Consider the following 12,326-nt stretch of genomic DNA (forward strand, 5'->3'; position numbering starts at 1 on the left):
GGTCTTCCTGATTCCTCTTGCCCACCTGCATTCTATTCTCCACACAACAGGCAGAGTGACCCTATCACTTCTCTGTTCAAAACCCTCCAAGTTACACAGACTGCAAGCCAGAGGCCTTGCAGTTATCTGCGCACACCCCGTCCCCCCACCTTTTTGACCTCCTTTCCTCCTTCTCTCACTCTTCTCCAGACTCACTGGCCTCCTCTCCTTCCTCTTGATTCTGCCAGACACGGCCGGACACGTTCCTGCCTTAGGGCTTTGCCTTGGCTTTTCTTTCTGCCTGGATGCCCTTACCTCCTTCAAAGTCTTTGCATAAATGTCATCTTCTCAGTGAGGCTACCCGACCACCACAGACAATGTGTAACTTCCTCCACCTCTGGCACGCTCCATCTTCTTTATCTTATTTATTTCCCCACAGGACATACCACCTTCCAATAGCAGCAGCCCTCATTATTTGAACTCTCGCTATCCAAATATGTGCTATATATACCTGGAAACATTTCTATCCCAACTGCATTATCTGAATTGCAAACTTGTTAAAATGAATCTGCACGTGCAGGTAACAGGATGTAGAGTGCAGTGCAGTCATAGGATCACAGCTGGTTCATGCTTTTAAAGCATGGTGCATTATGGTCCTCATCTTCACCCCCCTTCTCCAAAGATTTAGCCCTTCATGGGTCCCAGTATTTGCTTCTTCCAGGAGCCTGGGGCACTTCCAACTTGGGTCCAATTTCAAAATTATCTTAGGTATCTTTACATATCATTTTTTATCTATATGACAGTATATCTTCATTTGCAATATAGAAGCAAAACAATTTATATCTGATACTACAGTATCATTACTTACAGCACATAAAAACACTCGTTAATGAGTATTAATGCGGGGCTGGCCCCGTGGCTTAGTGGTTAAGTGCGCACGCTCTGCTGCTGGTGGCCTGGGTTCAGATCCCGGGCACGTACCGACGCACCGCCTGTCTGGCCATGCTGAGGCCGTGTCCCACATACAGCAACTAGAGGGATGTGCAACCATGACACACAACTATCTACTGGTGCTTTCGGGGGGGAAAAAAAAAAAGGAGGAGGATTGGCAATAGATGTTAGCTCAGAGCTGCTCTTCCTCAGCAAAAAAAAACAAAAAACAAAAAAAAGAGGAGGATTAGCATGGATGTTAGCTCAGGGCTGATCTTCCTCACACAAAAAAAATGAGTATTAATGCATTGAAAATTAGGTCACTGGTGTTGTAAATGTCTTTTTTTTTTAAATAAAAAATTCCTGATAGGGGCCGGCGCCGTGGCTTAGTGGTTAAGTGCACGCACTCCGCTGCTGGCGGCCCAGGTTCAGATCCCGGGCGCACACCGAGGCACTGCTTCTCCGGCCATGCTGAGGCCGAGTCCCACATACAGCAACTAGAAGGATGTGCAGCTATGACATACAACTACCTACTGGGGCTTTGGGGGGGGGGGAATAAATAAATAAAAAATCTTAAAATAAATAAATAAATAAATAAATAAATAAACAATGGAAGACAGGCTTCTGCCATCCAACATGTTTTCAAGAATGACTTAGATTTCAAGGAAAGCCTGTATATAATTTTCTTATGTATTATGTTTATCATCTCTTTCCTTCTCCTACATAGATTCTTCAACTTTTCAATCCCAGGATCTTTTTACATTCTTAAAAATTATTGAGGATCCCCCAATCTTTTGTTTTTGTAGGTATATCTATCAATATTTACCATATTAGGAATTAAAACTGAGATATCTTAAAATATGTATTAATTCATTTTAAAATAACTACAATAAACTTATTAAGTGTTTACATAAAAATATTTTTTATGAAAAATATCTTTTTTTTTAAAGATTTTATTTATTTATTTATTTTCCCCCCAAAGCCCCAGTACATAGTTGTATGTCATAGCTGCACATCCTTCTAGTTGCTGTATGTGGGACGCGGCCTCAGCATGGCCAGACAAGCGGTGCGTCGGTGTGCGCCCGGGATCCGAACCTGGGCTGCCAGCAGCGGAGTGCACGCACTTAACTGCTAAGCCACGGGGCCGGCCCGAAAAATATCTTTTCTAAAACAAAAACAACTTAGAAGATGGCAAAGTTTTTTTTTTTTTATAACAGCTTTATTGGGATATAATTCAAATACCACACAATTCACCCATTTAAAGTGTACGATTCAGGGGGCCAGCCCTGTGGCATAGCGGTTAGGTCCATGCGCTCCACTGCTCGAGGCCCAGGGTTCGGATCCCAGGCTCGCACCCATGCATGCTTGTTGGGCCATGCTGTGGCAGTGTCCCACATAAAAAAAATGGAGGAAGATTGTCATGGATGTTAGCTCAGGGCCAGTCTTACTCAGCAAAAAGAGAAGGACTGGCATGGGATGTTAGCTCAGGGCTGATCTTCCTCACAAAAAGAAAAAATAAAGTGTACAATTCAATGGCTTTTAGTATATTCAGAGTTGTGCAACTATCAACATAATCAATTTTAGAACATTTTCATCACCCCAAAGAGAAACTCCTTACTGCTTAGCTGTCACCTTACCAAACTCCCCAACACCCCACCCCCAGCCCTAGGCAACCACTAATTTACTTTCTGACTCTATGGATTTGCCTATTCTGGACATTTCATACAAATGAAATCATACAATATGTGGTCTTTTGTGACTGGCTTCTTTCGTTTAGCATAATGTTTTCGAGGTCTACCAATGTTGTAGCATAGATGTATTTTATTCTTTTTTATTAACAAATGATACTCCATTATATGGATATACCACATTTTATTTATTCATTCATCAGTTAATGGACTTGGGTTGTTTCTACTTTTTAGCTATTATGCTCCCATGAACACTGTGTGCAAAGTTTTGTGTGGACATGTTTTCGTTTCTCTTGGGTAATATTTAGGAGTGGAACTGCTGGTCATATGGTAACTCTATGCTTAATCTTTGGAGGAACTGCCAGACTATTTTCCAAAGTGGCTGCACCATTTTACATTCCCATCAGCAGTGTATGAGGGAGATGGCATCCTTTCACATTTCTGCAAATCTCTTTAATGTCTGGCTTAATGGAAGACAGCTGGATTCTCCTACTTGTTTCTGTATTCAGTATTTTGCAACATACTCTTCTGGTTGAGTACATGAAAAAAATCCAGACTCAAAGAGATATGAAGCTAGAAAAAGGAGGAGTTTTTTAATAGTCTTTTCAGATAATTGTGAAATCTTCTTCTTTGATACTACACCAAAACTCTACAGGTGGTAGTCTCTTAAAGGTTAGTTGCAAAGCAGAATTCGCAACCATATCAATAAGGCTTTTGTACTTTGTTATATATCAAAATCCAATCAATTAATAGAAAAAGGACATCATTGGAAAAACTGGGAAATCTGAAAAAAGTCTGTAATTTAGTTAATAGTATAGTACCAAGGATAATTTCTTAGTTTTGATAAATGTACCATGGTTAAGAAAGATACTAACATTAGGAGAAGCTGAGTGAGGAGTGTATGGGAACTCCATGTACTATTCCTGCGTCTCTTCTGTAAATTTAAAATTATTTCAAAAGAAAAAGTTAAAAATAAAATCCAATCCATTGGTCTATTTTGTTCTTTGAATGAATTTGCCCAGCATAATTTTGTAACCTCACGCATTGGTCATTTGGAAAATATTGGTTCACTGAATTAGGCAAATCTTTCAAACGTTACACATTTCATTATACAATAAAAACAATCATAATTGTTACTGTCACCACCAATCTCTTCAGAAAAGTCTTTAAGAACTGAGAAGCTGTTAAGCTTACAGTGACAGAGACAAGTTTTCCAAAATTCTAATTTTCACTTGAAAGCTCAAATTTTATTTATTACTGGCCAAAAATATTCTGTTGTTTCCCTTGAAGTGACAGGCTCACTCTGTTCTTTTCCAAGAAAATATCTTCCAGAGCCAGCCCTGACGGCCTAGTGGTTCAAGTTCCGTACACTCCACTTTGGTGGCCCAGGTTCAGTGCCCGGGCGTGGAACCACACTACGCGTCTGTCGGTGGCCATGCTGTGGTGGTGGCTCACATAGAAGAACTAGAAGGACTTACAACTAGGATATTCAACTATGTACTGGGGCATTGGGGAGGAAAAAAAAAAAGAGAAGATGGTTAGCTCAGGGTGAATCTTTCCCAGCAAAAGACAAAAAAAGAAAACATCTTCCAAATACCCGAGTCTGAATAACTAGTTTGTCTGTAAGCCCCTCTTTCAAGTAAAAATCGTGTTCCATGAAAAAAGGCAGCTACTTGAAATACAACTCACTCGCACAAGCGCTTGTCCTCGAGACAGCAGGATTCTTTGCTAGGAAGCAAATGTGCTTTATGCATGTTTTCTGTTTCATCACACAGAATATTAAAAAGACAAGTAAACCAGGGTGGAGATATAATAAATTAACAATGTTTACTGCTTCTTGAAGGATGTTCTTAAGCAAAACTGGCTTTTTTCTTCTTCCCTCGAGTCTGTGATGGTAGACAATACAATGACTACCGGTACATTCTGATGCAACTGTCTTGATTTGTGCTGGGGGCCACTGTTCCATCCACCATCGCTCTTGTACCTTCAATGCAGATGTTAACACAGTGGAAAGAGCAAATAACACTACAGTACTGTCCCGAAAATCGTCGTGACCTCATGTATCCCCTGAAAGGGTCTTAGGGAGCCCAGGGTCTGCAGACCTTATTTTGAGAACTGCTGCTCTACTGGCCTGGAAAGGTCCTTAAAGGCAGGGATTTTGGTCTGTTTTGTTCACGGCTATATCCCTTGTGCCTAGAACAATATCTAATAGGTGCTCAATAAATATTTATTAAATTAATGAATAAATAAGTGACTGGATAAATGAATGTGATAACATCTGTAATTACTTTCAGTTGCTTGGAAGTTAAGCAATAAAAAATTCAGGATATTTGTAGTTTTTTGGTATAATTTTAAATTTTACAGAATGTTAAATATTTAATCAGGAAATAAAAGAAATTATTTCTTTTGGCAAAGGCATTTAACTGTGGGGATGGCAAAAGCAGCAGGGAACTTTCAAAGCCATACCAACAGTATTTGCATTGGAAAGCAACAGCTTTTAGCAAAGCAAACAATTCCTGAAAACTGGAACACTGTCTGCGACCTAGAAATGGACTGCAAAATCAGGAAAGGAGGAAAAGATACTGAGAGTTTCCTCTAGCACATCACTGTCCCACACTTGCTTTTTCAACCCACAGTGTCTGGGAACGTTTCGCAGAATTGGGAGGAATTATGCACAAAGATGAAAAGAGTGTTAGAGTATAAGGTGGGACACACAGAAATTCATAAGGAGTAACTAAAATGTTTTAGGTTTTGAGGACTAAATTGAGATAATGCACTCATCTCTGAAAGAGACCTGAGAACCTCAATGTATGGTTCCCATACTGTCAGTGCTATAGATGCAGATTTTAATGAAGCCAATATGAGTGCAATAAATTGTTGCATTATAGGTGATCTAGCTAAGAAAATATTCTGGTTAGTAGGGAGTTACCATATAGTTAATTTTTCTTTCTTTCTTTTTTTTTTTTTTGAGGAAGATTCGCCCTGAGCTATCATCTGTGCCAACCTTCTTCTATTTTGTATGTGGGATGCTGCCACAGCATGGCTGATGAGTGGTGTAGTTCTGCGCCCAGGATTCAAACCCGCAAACCCGCGCTGCTGAAGCGGAGCGTGCCGAACTTAACCAGTAGGCCACAGGGCCAGCCCCCCACAATTTTTCAGTGAGTAGGAATTCAATAAGCACACTATTCTTGAGCTGAAGAATGCAATCATTATTTAATGACTCCAGAGGCACTGCAGCATCTCAGTGAGCTCCGGGGAGTCGTCATTAGAAAGGACTGATCAGTTAACGAAGGTCTGGTAATGGAGTTTAATGACTACACAAATTACACGCTCTTTAGTTTCTAGTCCCACTTCTGCCACTTGGTAATTAGCTGGCAACAGGTAAATTCCTTAACCTTCCTGTAGTGCAGTTTCTCCCTTCTTTCCTGAAATTCAGGAATGCTTAGAATACGAATGTTTGTGAAATATTTTGGGTCCCTTGAAGAAACTGAGTTAAGTACAAGGAATTAAACGTGAGGGTTACCCACAGAAGATAAAATATCCAAGTAAATTTTAAATTGCCAAGTCTGAAATAATAACCTATAAGTTTCTTCTACTTTATCGAAAACCTCCGAACTGCTTCCCCAACCCATACATCTATTTGGACCTAGAAATCCTGGGAACAAGACTGAAACCGACACTAGCCACCCTAGTAATTTCTGAAGAGTTTACCAAACACCTTAGAATCCATATCACTTGATCTTCATGCTAATCCTGTGAGATAGGCAGGGCAGGAAGAACCATATTTTTTCTTCAGACAGAGAAACTAAGGTTTAAAGCAACTGAGTGCTAGGAGACAGAACTGGGACAGAGTAGGTCTCATGAGCGCAACTGTCTTTCTTCCCTTGCACCTGCTTTGCTGAGTGAAAGAAGAGAGAGGTGGCCACCATGGTTATTTATGAAGCCCCAACAGTGGGCAAATAGTTACCCAGCTTCCTGGGACCCTGAACAGCTCACCTGCAGCTTCACAGCAATGACCACTGAGTTAAGATCCTTGTCCATTTCTTTTAGCATGACGAGTTTCTTCAGGGTCAAGCTGAACAGCCTAGAAAAATTTAGAGAAAGAAGATCCAGTCAAATGTAAGGAATTTATGAGAAGAAAATTTACAAGACCATCTGTTGGGGGAAACGCTGCTTTATCTAAAGTAAGAAGGTTAGAATGCCATTCTCCGTCCAAACTGTGTCCCCTCCTTCAGTAAAAGAGCATCCCTCTTATTTAACTTTTGTACTTGAAGTGTCAAAAAGGTACATTATTCCATGAACCTCAGTGGATGCCCCTTTATCTCAAGCCAAAACCAAGACGCCTTTTCACTCCTAACGTGTGGGAGCAATTTCTGAGGGGGGAGGAGCAGACCAAGGGAGGGGTATAGATGTTTATATTGCTTACCCAGTTCCTCTTCCAGCCTACATCTAACCACACCTGAAACGTTTACAGATGTAAATCTGTAGCAACAGGGAGATAATCCACACAAACAAATAGATACCATTTGGCAGGAAATGACTTAAATGGTCACAAATTCGATTTTAGCCCGAACACTGCTTCAAGTATGCAGAAAATCTTTAGCGTCACAATGAGGAAACCCCTTAACTGAAAGGGATAGGATTGTCCCTTGCTCTGGGGTCTCAGCAACTCTAATCTGACTTGACCTTGGCCCTACCAATGCAGGGCTACCCTGGACTTCTAGCAGGTGCTGGGAGGGAAACTTCGGATGCTGCTCTTCTGCTTCTGGTTTGAGTGGTTCAAGTCCTTAAAACACTCTTTTCCTTGGAGAGGTTCTGGAGAATGGCGAGTCATCCGAGGGATGTTGCTGACCAGAGTGATAACAAGTCCTGAGAATTAGACTCCATCTTATGTGTGTTTTGTCCTCAGTGCTGTAGCTCTGCCCCTGTGTTCCACTTCTGTCTTATCTCTCTGCACTCCTTCCTCATACTCTCCGCTCCACTGTACTGAATTTCTTTAGGTCCTCGGGTGCCACACACTCTCTCTGTCACCTCTGGGCCTTCTACCAAAGGCCTGGGCACAGTATAGTTGCTCAGCAAATATTGTTAAGTGAAGTTTAACAATTTCCTAAAATGGCCTCTAGCTAAAACCAGATGAACAAGAATCTATGTTGAAGAAATTAATGTAATTCATGAAAAAGGGGGAACAAATCCACATCAACAGAACTGAATTCTGATTTTGAATTCACCCTCCTCACCTCAAGCACTTTCTAAGATCTTCTAACACAAAGGAAAACAAATAAATCTGTTTCTTTCCTTTTGCTTTAAGCCACAATCAAAATCAACTAAAATATACGAAAGCCTACAGGTCTTTTCATATATTATTTCATCCAGACCTCAAAAACAGGACTCTGTGGGTGCACGTATGTGTGTGTGGTTCATTGCTGTACTCCTATAACAGAAGAGGAAACAGATTTTTTTTTTTTTTTGAGGAAGATCAGCCCTGAGCTAACATCCATACCAATCTTCCTGTTTTTGCTGAGGAAGACAGGCTCTGAGCTAACATCTGTGCCCATCTTCCTCCTTTTTTCCCCCAAAGCCCCAGTAGATAGTTGTATTTCATAGTTGCACATCCTTCTAGTTGCTGTATGTGGGACGCCACCTCAGCATGGCCTGAGAAGCGGTGCGTCGGTGCGCACCCGGGATCCGAACCCCGACCGCCAGTAGTGGAGTGTGCACACTTAACCACTAAGGCATGGGGCCAGCCCCGAGGAAACAGATTTTAAGCAGAGTAGTGACCCATCTAAGTTCACATAGCTAGAAGGTGACAGAGCTAGATTCTAACTCCAATCTCCTTGTGGTAGGCCAAATAACATCTCCTAATCCCCAGAACCTGTTAATACGTGACCTTACACAGCAAAAAGAGACTTCTGTAGATGTAATTAAGTTAAGGATTCTGAGATGGGGTGATTATCCTGGATTATCTGGATAGACTCAATATAATCACAAGAGGGAGGTAGGTGGGCCAGAGCCAGAGAAGGACATGTGACTACGGAAGCAGAGGTCAGAGTGGTGTGATTGCTGGCTCTGAAGATGGAGGATGGGGTCAGGAGCCAAGGAATACAGGCAGCCTCTAGAAGCTGGAAAAGGCAAAAAAAAAAAAAAAACAAAAACAGATTCTCCCTGGAGCCTCCAGAAGAAACGCAGCCCTGCCCACACCTTGATTTTAGCACAGTGAAACCCATTTTGGACTTCTGACCTCCAGAATTGTAAGATAATAAATGTGTGTTGTTTTAAGCCACTGAAATTGTGATCATGTTACAGCAGCAATAGAAAGCTAATACACTCCTCCTCTCAAGACCCGAGCTCCTTCCATTACACTGCTGCCTCCTCAGCCATTGGCTGGAGCTCCCTCACCTAAGCTCCTAAAACACGCCTAGGTTTGTTAAACTGGAATCACCTGGGTGCATGCTCTCTTCCAAAATCTTCCCCATCAACGACTACCCACAGCATCAGCTGTTTTTCTCCCTTCCCTTCAGAGCAGAGATGTGCTGGCTCACAAGGAACTCTGGTTCTGCCAACACCGAAGGGATTATTATATTTCACATAGTTGGCTATTAAGAAATGTAACTAACTACATTCTTTAACTGATTTTCAAGCCTTGCTGGGAGGGAAAGGGAACATAACTGGGATGAGAAAATGGAAAAGACTGGATATGCCCAATGTTCTTCCTCATCTAAGGCTGCTGCTTCTGATAGGTTAGGTTTTTGTTTGTTTCCAAAGCAAACATTTTCCACCTTCAGACTGATCGGCTGGTGCTGAATAAACTCACTGCAAGATAGGAGAGGCCCAGGACTAAATCGGGGACACGTGTGTCTTCCCCTCTGCTTGTGACCCTTCCCTCTCTCACCCATTCCCCACAGTGAGCATCTCCCGGATTCGAGGCGTTGGATGAGTTGTTGGTGTTGTAGAAGGATATGGTCCTTAGCCTCGTGGAGATTACACAGTCCAGTGGGGAAAAAGCAATGTTGTCCTTTACACTCCTTGTCCTCAGATCTTTTATGCCCCATAAGGCGCTGGACCATCCCTCCTCTTACATAACATATAAAATACTGTAGGATAATATGGCGGAATTTTGTTAGGAAAGAAAAACATATCATAGGCCAATAAATATTTCTTGACTAAGTACACAAACCTTTATGCCACAGCACCTTACGTCAACAAGAAAGCCACGAATGATTTAGGACCTTAGGTAACAAATAGCAAGACTGAATATGTTCAGTGTTTGCTTAGAAACTAGACAGACCACAGTGATTTCCATACTACTGGTGATCAGTTCAACAGGTCTTCTGATTTGTTTGTTTTTAATGCTATGACTCAAGGGGATGTGGGGACTTAAACGTATTCTAGTTCCTCAAAGTATAAGAAAATGTCTATGACTCATTAAGCATCTACCATGTACTAGTTGCTTGGTACACATTTCATTATCTCATGTCAGTCTCAATAATTCTAAGAGATAGGTATCATACCCATTTTATAGATAAGGATGTGGGGAAGGATTAAGAAATTTGCCCAAGATCACACAGACAGTAGTTGAGCCAAGAGCAAGCTTAGGCCTATCTTAGTCCAGAACTCAATTTAAGTTAGTACAGGCACTTTATTATAAAATTAGAAGAAATTATTTTAATTACAAGTGAATATTTTCAACATATATCTTAATATAACAGAAAATTCCAAGGAAATAAGAGACATTTCTCCTTAGACCCACACTCACACACAACTGATTGAAACAGTCCCAGACATAGGTCTGAGGATGACCAAGGCTGACTGAGTCTGGCAAGATGTCCTGACTTAAGGTGTCTCAATGAATAAGAGGCTGAGATAGACGCCCATCCTAGGTGTTTGTTACCCTGTGTTTTATTGGTTGCGTACTTCTATGCAGTAAAAATATAGTATCTGAGGCCTGAAAGGAAGGGTCCTTCCCTGATCATCCTCTGGCTTTAATCAGTTTTTCTACAGCAGAAAATAACTTGACACTAAAATTATAAAGACTGATAATTCCAAGTGCTGGTGAAGATGTGGAGCAACCAGAAGTCCCACACATGGCTGGTGAGAGTGCCAAACTGTACAATTACCCGAGAAAACTATTTGGTAGTTTATTAGTAGATGTTAAATACATGCCTATTCCTATGCCAAGCTCCCAAGAGAACCCAAGAAAAATGAGGGCACAGACCACAAAAAGACAGGTACAACAATTTTCACAGTAGCTCCACTCATAATAGCTCTAAACTGGAAACAACCAACAGCAGAATGGACAAACAAAATGTGGTACACAAAAAAGAACTAATGGATACATGTGACAACATGGATGAATTTCAAAAACACTATGTTGAGCCAAAGAAGGCAGACACAAAAGACTATGTATTACATGATTCCATCCATATGAAGTTCAAGAACACGCATGGCCAATGCGTGGTGATAGGGGCTGGCACAGTAACCGAGGCAGGTGGAGGCACTGATTGGGGAGGGACACAAGGATACAGCCATGGTGGCTACACGGGTATACACACAAGCAGAAATCCACAGAGCTCCATATCTAAGACCCATGCACGCCACTGTATGCAAACTACATATCAATTTTTGTAAAAAGACCAGAATGAAGGCTCTAGAGTCAGACATAACCTGGTTTGAGTCACAGTTCTGCCACATCACTCTGTCGCTTATCTACCAGCCTACAATGAGCCAGGCACTGTTCTAGTCACTTGTGATAGAACAGCAAACAAAACAGACAAAAATATAACACAAAACTCTTGTCATGGAGTTTATGTTCTAGTGAAAGGACAGTCGGTAACAATAAACATAATTATTAAATAAATTACATGTTATGTTAGACTGTGTTAAAATAGGGCTAGGTAAGGGGGACTGTACACATGAGGCAGAGGAGGGCAGGGAGGGTTGTAATTCTAGGCAAGGTTGTAATTTTAAGCAAGGGTTGTAATTTTAAGCCTCACTGGGAAGTTCTAGATTAAGGGAAAGAAGTGCAAAGGTCTTCAGGTGTAGCACACCTGGTCTGTTTGAGAAACATTAAGGCCAGTGAACTGAAGCAGAGTGAGCGAGGGTGCGAGTGTGGGATAAAGTCCAACATGGGTGGCGGGTCAGGGGCCACGCCAGCCATGTAGGGCTTCATAAACCAAAGTAAGGATTTGGCTTTTACTCTGCAAGAAATGGGGAGCCATTGGCTTTAAGTGAGAGAGACATGATGTGTTTTACATTTTAATAGGATTATTCTAGCTGTTCTATTAGGATAGAATGAAGGGAAGCAAAGGCGAAAGGGGGAGAAGTTCAGAGTTGGAAGGCAGCTGCAGCAGTGCAGGCAGTAGCCTACAGTGGTCTGGAGGGTAGGAGCAGTGGAGGTTTGGATCCTCGGAATATTGTTGAAGACAGAGGTCAACACCCGGGTTTCCGGCTTGCTCATCTGGAAAGATGGTGTTATCATTAACTGAGACAAGGACAACTCTGGGTAAAGCAGGTTTCAGGAGTTTAAGATCCAGAGTTCAATTTTGGACATTTTAAATTTGAGATGTTAAGTAGCGAGTTAGATATACAAGTCTGTCCTTGGGCTGGAAACATCAATATGGAAGTGCAGCATAAAAATGGAATTTAAAGTTATAAGGCTGGATGAGATTACCCACAGAGTGAGTATACAAAGAGAAGAGGACTAAGATTGAGCCCAAAATACGTCAACATTAA

General features: G+C 41.5%; 1 protein-coding gene across 2 annotated transcripts in view; it reads right to left on the reverse strand.

Annotated features, from left to right (window-relative positions):
• PACS1 (phosphofurin acidic cluster sorting protein 1) overlaps window positions 1–12,326 on the reverse strand; it is a 141,741-nt gene that overhangs the window by 34,235 nt on the left and 95,180 nt on the right. For both annotated transcript variants that reach the window (XM_058526325.1, XM_058526326.1), the window contains exon 2: window positions 6,594–6,681. In XM_058526325.1, coding sequence (XP_058382308.1) covers window positions 6,594–6,681 — 88 coding nt within the window. The remainder of the gene's footprint in view (window positions 1–6,593; window positions 6,682–12,326) is intronic.

The sequence above is a fragment of the Diceros bicornis genome, chromosome 31 (assembly GCF_020826845.1).
Source record: "Diceros bicornis minor isolate mBicDic1 chromosome 31, mDicBic1.mat.cur, whole genome shotgun sequence".
In the NCBI taxonomy this organism is placed as follows: Eukaryota; Metazoa; Chordata; class Mammalia; order Perissodactyla; family Rhinocerotidae; genus Diceros; species Diceros bicornis.